General features: G+C 42.2%; 1 protein-coding gene and 1 long non-coding RNA gene across 3 annotated transcripts in view; one reads left to right on the top strand and one right to left on the bottom strand.

Moving 5' to 3' along the window:
• The window catches only part of ubxn6 (UBX domain protein 6), a 42463-nt gene extending 40385 nt beyond the window's left edge, over positions 1–2078 (bottom strand). The window contains exon 1 of one of the 2 annotated variants that reach the window (XM_060846358.1): positions 1946–2078. In XM_060846358.1, coding sequence (XP_060702341.1) covers positions 1946–2028 — 83 coding nt within the window. In that variant the 5' untranslated portion in view covers positions 2029–2078. The remainder of the gene's footprint in view (positions 1–1945) is intronic. The other variant, XM_060846359.1, reaches the window with a different exon arrangement.
• Positions 2079–2170: 92 nt separating this feature from the next.
• LOC132828796 (uncharacterized) lies at positions 2171–19286 on the top strand. The gene is made up of 3 exons (XR_009646153.1): positions 2171–2384; positions 2854–2938; positions 19166–19286. It is a non-coding gene; the product is annotated as an uncharacterized LOC132828796 (long non-coding RNA).
• The last annotated feature ends 197 nt before the right edge of the window (positions 19287–19483 follow it).

Here is a 19483-nt window from a genome sequence, read left to right as displayed (position 1 = left end):
GAGCTTTAAAAAAAAAGCAACTGCCAATTATTAACACACCAAAAGTGGAGGCATTAGCATAGATCACCAAAAGGTTGGTCAAATATGTATAATTTAAGGAAGATCAACTTGAAAGGGTTCAGAAAAGACTTACAAGGATGTGCCTTGTTTAGAGGGTTTGAGCTACTGGGAGAGGCTGAATAGGCTGGGACTGTTTTCCCTGGAGCATTGAAGGCTGAGGGGTGACCTTACAGAAGCTAATAAGGTCATGAGGGGCATGGACAGGGTACGTAGACGGGGTCTTTCCCCTGGAGTTGGAGTCCAGAACAAGATGGCACAGCTTTAGGGTGAGAGGGAAAAGATTTAAAAGGGATTCAAGGGGCAACCTTTTCACACAAAGGGTGGTGCATGTATGGAATGAGCTGCGAGAGGAAATGGTGGAGTCTGAGACCATTACAATATTTAAAAAGGCATCTTGATGGGTATATGAATAAGGAGTGTTTAGATAGATTTGTGCCAAGTACTGGCAAATGGAATTTGATTAGTTTAGGACATCTGGTCAACATGGATGAGTTGGACTGAAGGATCTGTTTCCATGCTGTACACCTCTATGACTCTAAATCAGGCCAGGACTTAGATACTTCAGGGTAAGGTCATGGGGAGTATTGCTGAACAAAGAGACCTTGAAGGGCAGGTTCATGTTCCCTGAACATAAAATTGTAGGTAGGCAGGATAATGAAAAAGGTATTTGGTATGGTTACCTTTGTTGGGCAGTTCATTGAGTATCAGAGTTGGGAGGTCGTGTTACAGCTGCTCATGATGTTGGTTAAGCCACTTTTGGAATACTGCATTCAATTCTTCCTACTATAGGAAGGAGGTTGTGAAATTTGAAAGGGTTCAGAAAAGATTTACAAAGGATGTTACCAAGGTTGGAGGGTTTGAGCTACAGCGAGGGGCTGGGGCTATTTTCCCTGGAACAGAGGCTGAGGGGTAATCTTATAGAAGTTCATAAAATCATGGGGAGCACAGGTAGTGTGAACAGTCCAAGTCTTTTCCCTTGGATGGCAGATTCCAAAGCTAGAGGGTATAGGTTTAAGATGAGCAGTTAAAGATTTAAAAGGGACCCAAGGGGCAACTTTTTCACACAGAAGGTGAAAGGTGTATGGAATGAGCTACAAGAGGAAATGGTAGAGGCTGGTCCAATTACAATATTTAAAAGGCACCTGGATAGGTACATGAATAGGAAGGGTTTAAGAGGGATATGGGTCAAATGCTGCAAATGGGACTAGATTAACTAGATACCTGGTCAGCATGGACAGGTTAGACCAAAGGGTCAGTTCCCGTGCTGTACAGATCTAAGATTAAGGAGATGGGAGAGGCTTTGGATGAAGGAAAAGCATTAATGATCAATATGCCAACCATGAATTAAGGATCTCACCCAAGCAAAGAGAGACAGGGAGCTCTCCCTAAACGGTGATGTAAAAAATAAATTAGGCACAATCTTTACCATACCACTCCAGGAAACAGCAGTCGAGCCTAACAATCTAACAGCACCAGAAAGCATACAATAATGACAGCCTAACAAAGATGAGCTGTCTTTGGAGAAACAGGGGGATGAGGGAAATATTTAGCTATCCTTTCCAAGAGTCTGTCCTTTAGTTTGATGAGAAGGGCAAAGGTCATAGTCTCAGATTCTATCCACATTGAGATGGATGTGTAAGCTGAGAGCCCAGAGATATGATTGAAGTCACAGGAGGAGTGAGACTGCAAGTAAGAAAGACTGAGGACTAATTGCCACACGAACCCTTCCGCGAGAGAGAGAGAGAAGTTTAACTCTGAAATTCGAACTTCAAACTCTGTGAGGCTGTGGAGCCAGGCTTCCTACCTGTGGCTCCTCTCGGCCTGCTCTCCCTCGAAATTATTACCAAACCCTCAAAAACAAAACCTCCACAAGATCCCCTCTCACCTGGTATCCTCGGTCAGAACATGACCCGGCCCTGCGCTTTTAAATTTCATATCCCGCTTAATATCTTCAAAAAATTTCTTCATCTTTCCCCTCTGTCAGCAGAGTTCCCGGTGTCACATTACTTAAAGTCCGCCCTGCCACTTACCGGAAGCCCTCTCGCCCTCGGACCGGAAGTGAGCTATTTCACTGGTGCACCGACGCCGTTGCCGAGGCAACAAAGTGAGTCCCATCTTGCAGAGGGACACAGGTTAGCCTTGCTGCCTGCTGTTGAAACTTTTAGCAATTCTGTTTTCAGTCAGGCACAGAGTGTTAAAACAATAGAAAAATAAAACAGTCCAAATAATGAAAATAGTTAGAGAAACAAATCTTGAGCGATAACAAACGAATATCATGGAAACCTGAATATATACTGATCAATGGATGGAAAAGACAGATAGAGGTCAGTAGATTCAGACAGGGTTTAATCACTAGATTTCTGTTCTAATGAAAAGTTGTACCTATCAATTTGCTTTTTCTTCAATTAAATGGTCGCCCCAATGGTCATCCAACATAAAGCCATAAACATGCCCCCATTAAAGAGGGCACAACTAATCGATTTAGGAAAAATAAGTTATTCATTTGAAGAAATTAAGTAGATTGTCAAAGTGTACATTGTTATTGCCATCCATGGCAATTCTGGTCTTTCTTCCCTGTGGTGACCACTGTTAGTAGAAGGCCTCCAGCAAACTGGTGATTTCATTATAGACAGTGACTGATTTACAACCACAAATTGATATTGCATAGTAGAAGGCCATTTTGTACATTTTTCATCTTCACAATCTTTGAACGAGGTACTCAGTAAGTTCCATTCATCTTCATCTCTAACTGGTACCATTGTTGTAATTCTCTTTTTTTGTACTCTTTGGCAGGCCCAGAGGTTTTGTGGTGCAGTGAGTAATAGTGTCCCTGCTTCTGACCTGGAAGCTCTAGGACATGACTTGATGGCCGTGGAAGGTATGTTGAGTCTCAATCTGCTAATCCAGAACTTTGGGAAGTCTACCACCACTACAGACTACAACATGCATGCAAAAGTGCATTTTGCCACAGCAATTTGAACTTCTGAGTGAACTGCAATAGACCATCTCTAACATCTTTACATCATACTTAAAATGTGTCCAGAATCAAACTAATACAAGAGCTGAGGTGTATCCTAATTTTCTTGTTTTTGGATCTATCCATCTATTAACAAAGCCAAGGATTCCACGTGATTTTTAACTAGCCTTCTCAACTTATTCTGACCCCTTCAAAGATTTGTATATGTACACCACTAGGTCTCTGTATTCCTGCAACCCCTTTAAAATTGCACCATTTAGTTAATATTGACTTACTTTATTCTTCATATTAAAATATCTGTGTTAAATTGTATCAACCAATTATTGGTTCATTTCACCATTCTATGTCATTCCTGAAATCTGTCACTATCCAGCTTATTGTTTAATGTATTTCTGGGGGTAATATGTCATGTGTAAAGTATGAAATTATGACCGCTATACCCATATCCCATTCATATCAGTCAAAAGGAACAGTGTGTCTAATATCTACCCCTGGAAACAGTTAACCTTTAGCAAATTTCATATGTACACTGCCACTGTTCCTTTAGTCCAATGTGCTGTAATGATGACTGCAGGTCTACTGTGTAATACTTTATTAAATTCTTTTGGAAGATCTATATATACACATCAAAATATATCAACTCTTTCCAAGACAATGGCCTAGATTTTCTGCTTGGTCATACTAGTTTTCTCAGTGAAATTTGCTGGAAATTGGTAAAACCTGTGCTTGTACTTGTTAGAAAGCAAGACAGTGTGAGTATTCCCTACCCACAAAACTGGCCATTACACAGGTCAACTTTGGAGGTTTCTGCTAAATATGTTTATTTGCAGATTTCAATGAGTCTTCTAAAATTAAGCTGATTACATTGGACAAAAGGGCACTAATAACAATGTTTTAAAAGCTTTTGAATATAACTTCAAAGTTTGGGAGAAGATTTGTAGCTCGGGTGCTCGTTGTTGTGGTTCTGTTCGCCAAGCTGGGAGTTTTTGTTGCAAACGTTTCGTCCCCTTTCTAGGTGACATCCTCAGTGCTTGGGAGCCTACTGTGAACCGCTTCTGTCATGTTTCCTTCGGCATTTATAGTGGCTTGTCTCTGCCGCTTCCGGTTGTCAGTTGCTATCCGCTGCAGTGGCCGGTATATTGGGTCCAGGTCGATGTGTTTGTTGATAGAATCAGTGGATGAGTGCCATGCCTCTAGGAATTCCCTGGCTGTTCTCTGTTTGGCTTGCGCTATAATAGTAGTGTTGTTCCGGTCGAATTCATGTTGTTTGTCATCTGTGTGTGTGGCTACTAAGGATACATCCTTAGTAGCCACGCACACAGACGACAAACAACATGAATTCGACTGGGACAACACTACTATTATAGCGCAAGCCAAACAGAGAACAGCCAGGGAATTCCTAGAGGCATGGCACTCATCCACTGATTCTGTCAACAAACACATCGACCTGGACCCAATATACCGGCCACTGCAGCGGACAGCAACTGACAACCGGAAGCGGCAAAGACAAGCCACTATAAATGCCGAAGGAAACATGACAGAAGCTCTTCACAGGAGGCTCCCAAGCACTGAGGATGTCACCTAGAAAGGGAATATAACTTTTTCTAATTTGCTCAGAAACTAATTAGCTAATGGTTCTGTACATTTCTATGGTAATTTTCACTTATTTAAAATCTGGTTACTCACGGATGTGAGTAGAATACCTATCTTTTGTGGATAAAACCATTTTCAACTATATCATTCAACTTCACTAAGTTATCACTCTTTCCAATCTAAAAATAAACAAGTGTTTTTGAGCTGAAATGTGAGAAAAAACACACTTTCACCCAAAACAAAAATTACAAGTCACTCTATTGCCTGCATTTCTGATTTCATTTCAATAATACAGTGTCATGGGCTGCAATTCATCAAAGTAAGCAGTGTCATCTTGGCTCAATTGGTAGCACAGTGTTTTGGAACTCTAAAAAAGCTGCATTGCCACATTCAAGTCACACTTTACCCTGCTTTAGAACCATATCGCCATTCCTTCACTGATACTGGATCAAAATATTGGAACTCCCTTTCTAACAACACTATGTGTACCTATACCAGATGAAGTGCTGCAGTTCAAGAAATTTACTCATCTTCACCTTTGGACAACAGAGAAATGTTAAGTGAAATATGTCCTTGTTTCCAATGTCAAGTGGTGCATTGTGATTGAGTAAAAAGTGCCAAAATGCACCAGAATCACAAGGAATACAATTTGCCATTTTGATTAGAATAACCTCATCACGCTTCAGTGCTATGTTAGGGTGAAAAAAACTGATGAGAGAATTTCAAACATGAAATTTTAGGAAAGATGACTACAAATTTGTGAGGAGACACATTCAAGGACTTTGGAGAGAACAGGAAGTTTTATGATGTGAATGTATTTTGTAAGAGGAGGATGGTGGAAAAAAATTAAGGTAGAACATGATTGGATATAGGAACTGTAATTTAACAGCATAGGCAACGCAGAAGTTGCGAGAGGGAACATAGGGTATCATCAGCGTATTTGTAAAAGATCAAGGCGTTGCTAAAGGACAGCACTAAATAAAGATGGCAAGAATATGGATAATTTTAGATTAGCGGTAACGTTACTGAACCAGTAATCTTTCTAACAATGTCTTGCCTGCCCCAGGGTCACAATCCTCTTTGCAAGTTGGTAATGGCAAGCCATTAGCCTCACCACAACATCACATCGACTTTGACCAACTCCAGCACCACTTCAGCCCTATGAACTTTGGAACTTAGGGGCACCTATGACTTGTATATTTCTGACAGATTATTTTGCACACAAGAGTTTAAATGCATCTCATGAACCTCCATCGGATACACCTTATGGCTCCTAGCTTGCTTACTTGGTGGTACTGCCAGTCTCTGTTTACTTTACATTGCTTTTTTAGTGCACACTCACAAACTTCATCACTGATTTACAGCTAGCACTCTTGGTGTGGATCACATTGCTTTCTTAACTCATAGGGTCTTTACTGCTCAGTTACAGGCTGCCAGCCTCTGTGGCTTGCATTGCCTTTTCACACAGAGGAAGAGGGAGGCAGTGAAAATTCAATCTATCAGTCAGATAGGTGGGCATATTGTTGGGTAGCACCTTGCTACATCAAAATCAGACCTGCAGAATGGGTCAGTAGTTTACATAGCAAACACAATGGACGTGCTGCAAGGAAATGGAAGTATGGAAGTCCTTGGTGGGGTGAAGGAGAATTACAGTCAGTCAGGCAAGGGGCCCATCTGTAGAGGGTTGACCACAGTCAGTCCTATAAAAGTCCTATTCTTGCACTTCAGGAGGGGGGCCACTGTTAGTCTCTCAGGTCAATTGCAAGCAGCCCAGGGAATTTTAGGTTGATCAGTCAGGAAGCTCTTGAGACATCAGTTGGGGAGAGATGGACCAATTTTAACTCCAGTGAGACAAAGAGAGAGGTTCAATATGGTGAATGTGGATGGAAGTTTACTTAGTGATGATGCGTGCACATTAATGATGGTGAGGTATCCTTATGAGTGAACATGAATTTCAGAGGTCAGGAATGTGGGAGGATGAAATCAGTGAGAACGTGGAGGGAACATGATGAATGTAATATTAAGAGTTGTATTCCATGAATTTTGGTGAGATGTGTATACAGTGGTTGAGTTAGAGTGAGTGCTGGCCCTATGACTGTTAGGTAGCAGAAAAGAGCTAGTGACACTTATTCTCGTAGAGTGCAAAGGATCATTGACCTTCTTCCCAACAATGTTGGGAATTCCTTTTCACCTAGAACACAGCATTGACCTGATTGCAATTCATACCCAATCTGGCTGTAGCAGGTAGCAGGGGGGTTAGGCTGGAAAAAGAACTGCCCTCTCCTCATCAATTTGGCCACCAACACCTCAGGCCCCTGTTTGTAAAGTGGAGAGCAGCCTTGTATTCAGTAATAGCCAGTCAATTACCACAATATGACTGCCAGTATTTGGCTTGCAGCATCTGACTGATGTGCAACTAAGCTTTAGATATGACATTGAAGATGTAAAAGATGAAAAGGCATGGTAATGGCAAATGCTTTCACCTCTCCATCTCTACAATTCCCTGAAAAAGGCACCTAAATGTCCAGTCACATAATTAAACAAAGTGAAGCGCAGAAGGTTTCATGAAAAAAGTCACTGCAAGCCACGGTGACTGCTGCCATGAACCTTACTTGACAAAACACTTCAGCTGCATATGAGAAAAATCTGCTCATTCTGTTTCATGACAATGATTTTTTGATGAAAATGTTAGAGAGGTTAACTTGATTTTAACATAACAAATGAACTTGAGGGACATTTTTCAAGTACTTAAAATAAAATATTGATAGCTACTGAGAAATAATTGGTTTGACCTCATCAGTAATGCAGTCTGCAGTCCTCACTTTCTCCTTGACCTCATCAGAAGAAAACTACCATTTCTGTGTAGCAGATGACATAACTTGGCGTAAATAAAGATATTTAGGACAGAGATCTCATGAATTCAATCCTAGCATTTCCTGAAAGCACAAAAATATACAGCAAAACTGTAGCATGGTATCAGTAAATGTCCTGACAAAATATGATCAAATAACCTAATCAAGGAATTGAAACCTAAGAAGTATTTCAGACAATAGTGGTCATAGATGTGGGTGTTTGCCGAGCTGGGATGTTGATTTGTGAACGTTTCGTCCCTGTCCATTGTGGTCTATTGTGCATTTCAATATTTCAGTAAAAATACTGTCTTGATGAGAACATTGCAATTAAAATTAAGCATTGTCTTTTGCTGACCTGATTTTGAGCATGTCATGTTTCGATTGACTTGACCACTCTTGCAACAGAATAGAAAAATATCAATCAGCGTTCAAGTTCATCATTACTTATCAATTCCTTCTAAAAAGTGCATTTGTGTGAATGTTCGATGAGAATGGGTACGCTTTACTTCTGTTGCTACATCGTGTCAATATGTCCTAAAAGTAAACGTCCAAAGTTACATCAGAGGAATTATTACTCTACTTAGACAGTAAAGCGCCAACAGTTTTAATGGAATTGTAACCCAGAAATTTAGCTCTTTCAAGAGACGAAGATTTGAACAATATAGCAAATTATGCGTGAAATTATTTGTAAGCTGACATGCTGTACTATTGAAGAAAATAAGTAGATTTTATTATCTAAGGAACAGAGATTTGCAAACAAAACTAAAAATCAAATGAATCAGACTGAACAATATGAATAGCGCATAAAAGCAAAACAATGCAAATGTTGAGATCTGAAATGTAAACAGAAAGTTCTGGAAGTTCAGAAGACCTGGCAGCATCTATTCTCTGAGGAAGAGTCATACTGGACTCAAAATATTAATGTAAGGAGAATACTCTGTTTATTTGATCATTATTATGTTTCACTTGGCATGTTTATATAAAATTTGGACGAATAAGTCATTAATGGCATAAGACCAAGCCATTTGGTCTATCAGATCTGTTCCTAATGAGATCTGATAATCCTTACCTCCACTTACCTACGGTTTCCCCATCCCTTGGTTCCTTATTGATCAAAAATCTGGCTATCTCAGCCATGAATATTCTTAATGCCCTAGCCTCAGCAGCTTTCTATGATAAAGAGGTTCACAGATTGACTGCCTTCTGAGAGAAAGAAACACCTCCTCATCCCTGTCTTAACTTGATGACTACTTACTCTGAGATTATTCCCACTGGTTCTAGAATGGGAAACAATCTCTCAAGCCCCCTAAGAATCTTATAGTTGTTCAAAAAGGTCATTTTCCATTCTTCTAAATTTCAGTGAGTACAATTCAACCTTTCCTTGTGATCAAATCCCCCCAAACAGAGGATCAACCTAGTGAACCTTCTCTGGACTGCATCCAATGCCAGTAGATAAATGGACCAAAGCTATTCACAGTATTCTAGATGTGGTTTTGTGTAGTTTTAACAAAACTTTCCTATTTTTATATTTCATTTCATTTAAAATAAAGACCAACATTCCATTTGGTCTCCCTATTAACTGCTTTCAACTTCTATGCTAGCTTTTAGTAATTCATTCACAAGAATGCCCAAGTCCCTCTACGCTGCAATGTTTTGCAGTCTTTCCCATTTAAATAATAATCAGCTCCTCTGTTCTTCCTGCCAACATGCATAACCTCACATTCAATGTTTGCATAAAGATTTGTAGCTTGGTTGCTGGTTTTCGTAGTTGTGGGTATGTTCGCTGAACTGGGAAGTTGATTTGCAGAAGTTTCATTCCCTGTCTAGGTGACATCTTCAGTGCTTTAGAGCCTCCTGTGAGATGGTGCTGTACTGCGTCTTCTGAAATTTATTTGGTTCTGTTCCTGCTGCTTCCGATTGCCGGTTCCGGTCATTCGTTGCAGTGGTTGGTATATTGGGTCTAAGTCAATATGCTCATTGATGGAGTCTATGGATGAGTGCCATGCTTCTAGAAATTCTCTGACTGTCCTCTGTTAGCTTGTCTGACTATCGTTGTGTTGTCCTAATTGAATTTGTGGCCCCCGTTGTCTGTGTGTGTGTCCACGAGGGACAGCTGGTTGTGACATTTAGTGGCTAGTTATTGTTTGTGGATGTGGATTGCTGGTTATCTGCCTGTTTGTGCTAAGTAGTGCTTAGTGTAGTCTTTGCATGGAATCTTGTAAATTACTTTGATCTTGGATGTGCCACGACCTAACGAGTGGTTAGCACTGCTGCCTCACAGCGCCTAAGACCTGGGTTCAATTCCCGACTCAGGCGACTGACTGTGTGGAGTTTGCACGTTCTCCCCGTGTCTGCGTGGGTTTCCTCCGGATGCTCCGGTTTCCTCCCACAGTCCAAAGATGTGCGGGTCAGGTGAATTGGTCATGCTAAATTGCCCATAGTGTTAGGTAAGGGGTAAATGTAAGGGTATGGGTGGGTTGCGCTTCGGCGGGTCAGTGTGGACTTGTTGGGCCGAAGGGCCTGTTTCCACACTGTAAGTAATCTAATCTAATCTAACTCACTAACTCACTTTTCGCATCAGAGAGCGGCGGGAGCTGGGCGGAAGTGAAGGCAGAGTGCAAAGCCGGTCGGGAAGGTAAGTGATTGTTATTTGAGTGGGTGTGGTTTAGTGTGCTACATGCTTGATATGGGAAGTCAACGACTCTGGTGTGTCTGGCTCGTATAAGTGTGGAAAGTGTGTGCACGTTCAGCTACTGACAGAGCATATTGCAGCACTGATGAAAGAACTCGAGGATCTTAGGCTCATCCGAGAGAACGAGATCTTTCTGGACAAGACCTTCAGCGATGTTATTACACCAATCGTACCAGAAGAGAGCAGACGATGAGGAATACAAAGAGGAGACAGGAACAAGTTGACTCTTTTGGAAACAGTAGAGACAGATGACACTGCCAGTCCGCGAGGCGGCCAGGTCTGTCAATCCAAAGTTGGCATGGAGACAGAACGGAAGAGTCGGACATTGCACAGAGCCGTGGTAATAGGGGACTCCATAGTGAGAGGAACTGACCGGGGTTTTTGTGGCAGCAGACGGGACTTAAGGATGGTGTGTTGCCTTCCTGGTGCCAGGATTAAAGACATCACAGACAGAGTGCAGGAAATCCTCAAGGACGAAGGTGAAGAGCCAGAGGTGGTGGTACATGTCGGCACAAATGATGTTGGGAAGAAGAGAAGGAACATACTACAGCGGGACTTCGGAGAACTAGGAAGAAGGCTGAAAAGCAGGACGTCCAAGGTGGTTATCTCCGGTTTACTTCCAGTTCCTCGGGCTGGTGAGGCCAGAAACAGGGAGATAATGGACTTGAATGTGTGGCTGGGGAACTGGTGCAAGAAGCAAGGATTTAAATTCTTGGATCACTGGGGTGTGTTTTGTGGTAAGCATAAATTCTACAAGAGAGATGGTTTGCACCTGAATAGGTTAGGAACCAGCATTCTGGCAGGCAGGTTTGTTACTGCAACACCGCTACATTTAAGCTAAGTAGCGGGGTGGAGGGGACAAACTGGATGTTTAAGAAGGAATTTGGAGGGAAAGTTAGTACAAGGGAAGTCAAGAAATACAACTGTATCAATGAGGCAGAAAACTCAGAAAGGGATCATGCTGTAAGGTTGAGTGAAATATGAGTTGATGGGAAGGGTGAGGTCAGTAACAAATTAAAAATACTATACATGAATGCACGAAGCATTAGAGATAAGATGGATGAGCTTGAGGCTCTTTTGGAAATTGGCAGATATGATACTGTGGGGATAACTGAGACGTGGCTTCAAGTGGACAGGGCCTGGGAAATGAATATTCAAGGCTACACGTGCTATCGTAAGGACAGAGTGGCGGGCAGAGGGAGCGGGGTGGCCATGTTGGTAGGGGATGATATTCAGTCCCTTGCGCAGGGGGACCTAGAATCAGGGGATGTAGAGTCAGTGTGGATAGAGCTGAGAAATACTAAGGGTAAAAGACCCTCTTGGGAGTCATCTACAGGCCCCCAAACAGTAGTCTGGATGTCGCATGCAAGTTAAATCAGGAGCTGAAATTGGCCTGTCGCAAAGATCTTACTACAGTTGTTATGGGCGATTTCAACATGCAGGTAGACTGGGAGAATCAGGATGGTATTGGACCTCAAGAAAGAGACTTTGTGGAGTGCCTCAGAGATGGATTCTTAGAACAGCTGGTGCTGGAGCCGACCAGGGAGAAGGCAATTCTGGATTTGGTATTGTGCAACGAACCAGAATTGGTCAAGGACCTCGAAGTAAAGGAGCCATTGGGAAGGAGTGACCATAATACAATAAGCTTCATTCTGCAATTTGAGAGGGAGAGGGTACAATCGGAAGTGATAATATTTCTGTTGAATAAAGGGAACTATGGAGCTATGAGGGAGGAGCTGGCCAAAGTTCAGTGGTGCAATACCTTAGCAGGGATGACCGTGGAGGAACAATGGCGGATATTTCTGTGTATAATGCAGAAGTTGCAAGATCATTCATTCCAAAAAGGAAGAAAGATCCTAGGAGGAGGCATGGGTGGCTGTGGCTGACGAGGGAAGTTAAGAAACATATAAAGTTAAAAGAGAAAAAGTATAGCAAAGATAAGTGGGAAAACGGAAGACTGGGAAGCTTTTAAAGAACAACAGAGGATTACTAAGAAGGAACTACGCAGAGAAAAAATGAGGTACGAAGGTAAACTGGCCAATAATATAAAGGAGGATAGTAAGAGTTTTTAAAGTCTGGTTGAAGATTTGTAGCTCGGGTGTCCGTTGTTGTGGTTCTGTTCGCCGAGCTGGAAGTTTTTGCTGCAAACGTTTCGTTCCCTGGCTAGGGAACATCATCAGTGCTGTTGGAGCCTCCTGTGAAGCGCTGCTTTGATGTTTCTTCCGGTATTTATAGTGGTTTGTTCTTGCCGCTTCCGGGTGTCAGTTTTAGCTGTAGTAGTTTGTATGTGGGGTCCAGGTCGATGTGTCTGTTGATGGATGTTCTTGCCGTTTCCGGGTGTCAGTTTCAGCTGTAGTGGTTTGTATATGGGGTCCAGGTCTAGATGTCTATTAATGGAGTTTGTGGATGAATGCCATGCCTCTAGGAATTCCCTGGCTGTTCTCTGTCTGGCTTGTCCTATGATGGTAGTGTTTTCCCAGTCAAATTCATGTTCCTGGTTGTCTGAGTGTATGGCTACTAGGGATAGCTGGTCGTGTCGTTTTGTGGCTAGCTGATGTTCATGGATGCGGATTGTTAGCTGTCTTCCTGTTTGTTCTATATAGTGTTTTGTGCAGTCCTTGCATGGTATTTTATAAACTACATTAGTTTGGCTCGTGCTGGCTATTGGGTCCTTTGTTCTAGTGAGTTGTTGTCTGAGTGTGGAAGTTGGCTTGTGTGCTGTTATGAGTCCTAAGGGTCGCAGTAGTCTGGCTGTCAGTTCTGAGACGCTCCTGACGTATGGTAGTGTGGCTAGTCCTTTTGGTTGTGGCATGTCCTCGTTCCGTGGTCTATCTCTTAGGCATCTGGTGATAAAGTTGCGTGGGTATCCGTTTTTGGCGAATACCTTGTATAGGTGTTCCTCTTCCTCTTTTCGCAGTTCTGGTGTACTGCAGTGTGTTGTGGCTCTTTTGAATAGTGTCCTGATGCAGCTTCGTTTGTGTGTGTTGGGGTGGTTACTTTCATAGTTTAGGACTTGGTCTGTGTGTGTTGGTTTCCTGTGTACCCTTGTGGTGAATTCTCCGTTGGGTGTTCTCTCTACTAACACGTCTAGGAATGGGAGTTGGCTATCCTTTTCCTCTTCTCTCGTGAATCGTATTCCTGTGAGTGTGGCGTTGATGATTCGGTGTGTTTTTTCTATTTCTGTGTTTTTGATGATTACAAAGGTGTCATCTACGTATCTGATCCAGAGTTTGGGTTGGATTTGTGGTAGGGCTGTATGTTCTAACCTTTGCATAACTGCCTCTGCTATGAGTCCCAAGATTGGTGATCCCATGGGTGTTCCGTTGATTTGTTCGTATATCTGATTGTTGAATGTAAAGTGTGTGGTGAGGCACAGGTCTAGTAGTTTAAGTATGCCGTCCTTGTTGATAGGTTGTTGACACGACCAGCTATCCCTAGTAGCCATACACTCAGACAACCAGGAACATGAATTTGACTGGGAAAACACTACCATCATAGGACAAGCCAGACAGACAACAGCCAGGGAATTCCTAGAGGCATGGCATTCATCCACAAACTCCATTAATAGACACCTAGACCTGGACCCCATATACAAACCACTACAGCTGAAACTGACACCCGGAAACGGCAAGAACATCCATCAACAGACACATCGACCCGGACCCCACATACAAACTACTACAGCTGAAACTGACATCCGGAAGCGGCAAGAACAAACCACTATAAATACCGGAAGAAACATCAAAGCAGCGCTTCACAGGAGGCTCCAATAGCACTGATGATGTTCCCTAGCCAGGGAACGAAATGTTTGCAGCAAAAACTTCCAGCTCGGCGAACAGAACCACAACAGTAAGAGTTTTTTTAGGCATGTGAAAAGCAAAAAAATGGTTAAGATTAAAATTCAGCCCTTGAAGACAGAAACAGGGGAATATATTACAGGGAACAAAGAAATGACAGAAGAATTGAATTGGTATTTCAGATCTGTGTTCACTGGGGAAGACACAAGCAATCTCCCTGAGGTAACAGTGGCTGAAGGACCTGAACTTAAGGGAATTTATATTTGCCAGGAATTGTTGTTGGAGAGACTGTCAGGTCTGAAGGTTGATAAGTCCCCGGGGCCTGATGGTCTACATCCCAAGGTACTGAAGGAGGTAGCTCGATAAATCGTGGATGCGTTGGTGATTATTTTCCAGAGTTCGATAGATTCGGGATCAGTTCCTGCGGATTGGAGGGTGGCTAATGTTATACCACTTTTCAAGAAAGGTGGGAGAGAGAAAACAGGAAATTATAGACCAGTTAGTCTTACCTCAGTGGTGGGAAAGATGCTGGAGTCTATTATAAAGGTTGAAATTATGACACATCTGGCTAGTAGTAACAAGATAGGTCAGAGTCAGCATGGATTTATGAAGGGGAAATCATGCTTGACTAATCTTCTGGAATTTTTTGAGGATGTAACTCTGAAGATGGACAGGGAGATCCAGTAGATGTAGTGTACCTGGACTTTCAGAAAGCTTTTGATAAAGTCCCACATCGGAGGTTAGTGAGCAAAATTAGGGCGCATGGTATTGGAGGCAAAGTACTAACTTGGATTGAAAGTTGGTTGGCTGATAGGAAATAAAGAGTAGTGATAAACAGCTCCATTTCAGAATGGCAGGCGGTGACCAGTGGGGTACCGCAGGGATCAGTACTGGGACCGCAGCTTTTTACAATATTTGTTAATGATATAGAAGATGGTATTAGCAACAATATTAGCAAATTTGCTGATGATACTAAGCTGGGTGGCAGGGTGAAATGCAATGAGGATGTTAGGAGATTACAGGGTGACCTGGACACGTTAGGTGAGTGGGTCAGATGCATGGCAGATGCAATTTAATGTGGATACATGTATGGTTATCCACTTGGGTGGCAAGAACAGGAAGGCAGATTACTACCTAAACGGAATCAATTTAGGTAAAGGGGCAGTACAGAGAGATGTGGGTGTTCTTGTACACCAGTCAATGAAGGTAAGCATGCAGGTACAGCAGGTATTGAAGAAGGCATGCTGGCCTTCATAACAAGAGGGATTGAGTATAGAAGCAAAGAGGTTCTTCTGTAGCTGTACAGCGCCCTGGTGAGACCACACCTGGAGTACTGTGTGCAGTTCTGGTCTCCAAATTTGAGGAAAGACATTCTGGCTATTGAGGGAGTGCAGCGTAGGTTCACAAGGTCAATTCCTGGAATGGCGGGATTACCTTACACTGAATGACTGGAGCGACTGGGCTTGTATACCCATGAGTTTAGAAGGCTGAGAGGGGATCTGATTGAGACATATGTGATTATTAAAGGATTGGACACTCTAGAAGCAGGAAACATGTTTCCGCTGATGGGTGAGTGCCGAACCAGAGGACACAGCTTAAAAATACAGGGTAGACCATTTAGGACAGTGATGAGGAGAAACTTCTTCACCCAGAGTGGTGGCTGTGTGGAATGCTCTGCCCCAGAGGGCAGTGGAGGCCCAGTCTCTGGATTCATTTAAGAAAGAGTTGGTTAGAGTTCTCAAGGATTCTGGAATCAAGGGTTATGGAGATAAGGCAGGAACAGGATACTGATTAAGGAGGATCAGCCATGATCATATTGAATGGTGTGCAGTCTCGAAGGGCAGAATGGCCTACTCCTGCACCTATTGTCTATTGTCACTAGTCAAGCTACCTTACATAAGAAACGTCTCAGAACTAATAGCCAGACTTCTCCTACCACTCAGATTCATGACAGCCCATAAACCAACAGCCAAACTCAGACAACAGCTCACCAGAACAAAAGACCCTATATCCATCATGTGCAAGACCAACATTGTAATTTACAAGATTCCATGCAAAGACTACATGACACACTATTTAGGGCAAATAGGCAGATGCCTAGCAATCCACATCCACGAACACCAACTAGCCACTAAATGCTACAATCTGTTGTCCCTGGTAGCCATACACACAAATGACAAGGACCACATATTCAACTGAAACAACACAACAATAATAGGACAAGCTAAATAGAGTACAGCCAGAGACTTTCTAGAAGCATGGCACTCATCCATGGACTCCACCAGTAAACCCACTGACCTAGATCCAATGTACCAACCACTGCAATGAACAGTCGGAACCGGCAACTGGAAGCAGCAGGAACAGAACCAAGTAAATTCCAAGACACTTACAATAGTGCTTCACAGGAGGCTCCAAAGCACTGAAGATTTCACCTACACAGGGAATGAAACTTATGCAAATCAACTTCCCAGCTCAGTGAATATATCCACAACCATGATAACTTCACATTTTCTCACATTATATTCCACCTGCCAAGTTTTTGCCCATTGACTTAATCTGTCTGTCCTCTTTGTGTCATTTTCACCACTTGCCTTCCCACTTATTTTTGTGTAATTTACAAACTTGGTTATAGCACATTTACTTCCCTCAGCCAAATTATTCATATGTGTTGGGAATAACTGTGACACTGATCCCAGTGACACCCCTACTAATTTCAGGTTGTCATCCTGAAAATGCCCTCTTTATCCCAAGATTCTGTCTTCTATTAGTCGGCCAGTCCTCTATCCATGTTAATATACTACCACAGATACTAGGCTCTTATATTATTAATTAGCATTATGTATGGTACCTAATCATATGCCTTGGAAATCCAAATACATAAAATCTAGCTTATAACCTCTTTAAATAATTTAAATAAAGGTGCCCATCATGAAGCCATGCTGAATCTGCTTGATTATGTTATGGATGTCTAAATGCACTCCGATTACATCCTGTCTAACAGACTTTAACATTTCCCTAACAATAGATGTTAAGCTAACTGGAGTATAGATTCATTACCTTTTCTTTTGTCTAACTTTTTGAATAAGGGTTGTATATTGGCAGTTTTTCAATCACCTAGGATTATTCCAAAACCTAAGGATTCTCATAAGCTTACTGTCAGTGCATCCAATCTTTGTAGCTATTTCCTTTTGTATCCTAGGCTGCAACCCATCAGGTCCAGGCAACTTACCTGCCATTAGCCCCATTAGTTTTCCTAGGACACTTTCTCTAACGACAGTTGTTGTATTTATTTCCTCCATCTTATATGCTTCTTCATCTTATTATGACCAAGGCTGGAGGAGTGTATCATTGATTTTGTCCCACTAGAGTCATAGAGATATACAGACCATTCAGTCAAACTCATCCATGCTGACCAGATATTCTAAATAAATCTAGTCCCATTTGGCAGCATTTGGCCAATATCCCTCTAAAATCTTCCTATTCATATCCCATTAAAATGTCTTTTAAATGTTGTTATTGTACCAGCCTCCAACACTTCCTCTGGCAGCTCATTCCATACAAGTACCACCTTCTGCATGAAAAGCCCTTTTAAAGCTTTCCCTTCTCACCTTAAACCTATGCCCTGTAGTTCAAGATTCTCCCAACCTGGGTCAAAGACCTTATCTATTTACCCTAACCATGCCCCTCATGATTTTTATACCTTTATGAGGTCACCCCTCAGTCTCTGACACTCCAGGGAAAATAGCCCTAATCTATTCAGCCTCTTCCTATAATTCAAACACACCAACCGTGGCAACATCCTTGTAAATCTTTTCTGAACCATTTCAAGTTTTACAACAGCCTTCCTAGTAGGGAAGCCAGATTGCACTTAATATTTTAATAGTGACCTAAACAATGTCCTGTACGAGACCTCTCAACTCCTACACTCAATGCACTGACTAATAAAAGGCAAAAGTTCCTTTCCTACTAGCATTGTGGGTCAATCCACAGCAAATGAACTGCAGGGAGTCGAGAAGGCAGCTCATCACCATCTTCTCAAGGACAAATAGGATGGGCTATCAATGCTAGCCAGCCAGTGATGCCCAAGTCCCACAAATGAATTTTAAAAAGCATACCAAACACCTTCACGACCCTATCGACCTGCAACTCCATTTCAAGGAACTATGAACCTGTAGTCCACGGTCTGTTTGTTCAGCAGCATTCCTCAGGACCTTAAGATTAAGTGTGTAAGTCCTGCTCTGAGTTTTTTCCAAAATGCGAACCTAAATTAAACTCCATCTGTCACTTCTCAGCCCATTGGCCCATCTGATCAAGATCCCACTGTACCGTGAGGTAACCTTCTTTGCTGTCCACTACACCTCAAATACCTCCTATGTTCATATTCAAATCATTTATATAAATGACAAAAAGCAGACCGCTGGTCACAAGCCTTCTGTCTGAAAAGCAACCCTCTACCACCACCCTCTTTCTTATTCCAAAGCCACAAAATAAAATAAAAATACTTATTCCAGTTGCAAAGATGATGAATAAAATCCCCCCATACCCATGGGGAATATGTTCTAAGACCTACCGCAAAAGCCCGAAACTGCGGATAGTAGCAAACTCATTCAATGAAATGGGAAACTTACCTTCCTGGCAGACCTTTGGTCCCTGGTTTGGGAAGGTTCCCTGTAATACGTTCAGGCCATGGTAAACCGCGGATAATTTAAACCACTGAAACCGGACCTGCAGATATGGAGGTCGCCGTGTACCTTATCTATAAAAGGTAAAGTTACCACAATCCCATACAGCTGCTCATTTAATAGAAGTAGACAGCTGGTGATGAGCTTAATCTGAGGGTCACCATGCCTGAGGCAATATGTGGGTTGAGAAGTTGGGACAGGAATTGAACCCATACTGTAGTTGTCACTCTGTACCATAAACCAGATGTCCAGCCAACTGAGCTAAAAAGCCAGTCCAAATGGTGCACTCTGATTGGGGGTTGCCATGTTTGGATCCTGACTGAATGGTATAAGTAACTGGATGGTCAAGTAGGGTACTGATTTATTAACTATAACATCAGTAGTTTTTGATGTTGAACTAGTGAGCCCATGCAAGCAAGCACATCGATCAATAAGAATACAATCACTCTGACCCTGGTGCTGACCTGTATTGATAAGCATTCCTGCAATGTGCTCTGGTCTGTGTTTTCCAGGTACTTTGGAAATTGCTTCGAGGAAAATAAGAATTAAAGAGAAGAATCAAAAATTTCAAGATGAATTGCATTCATTCCAAACTCAACTGGAATCCCTATATGTCTTGTTTGCCATGAGAAATTTGCCAACCACAAGAAATAAAATCTTGAGCGATATTTCATGAAAATGCACAGTGGCTGAGCCAAATGTTATTCACTTGGATTAACCAAACAAAATTGTGCAGGAGCTAAAGACCAAGACAGAAAAATATAGTAACACATTTGCAAAATGGGTGAAAACATTAGATAGCTAAACCACTACCACTGCATTATTATTAT

Source organism: Hemiscyllium ocellatum, chromosome 28 (assembly GCF_020745735.1).
Source record: "Hemiscyllium ocellatum isolate sHemOce1 chromosome 28, sHemOce1.pat.X.cur, whole genome shotgun sequence".
In the NCBI taxonomy this organism is placed as follows: domain Eukaryota; kingdom Metazoa; phylum Chordata; class Chondrichthyes; order Orectolobiformes; family Hemiscylliidae; genus Hemiscyllium; species Hemiscyllium ocellatum.
The sequence above is the reverse complement of the archived record's forward strand: the minus strand, read 5'-3'. Positions and strand labels throughout refer to the sequence as shown.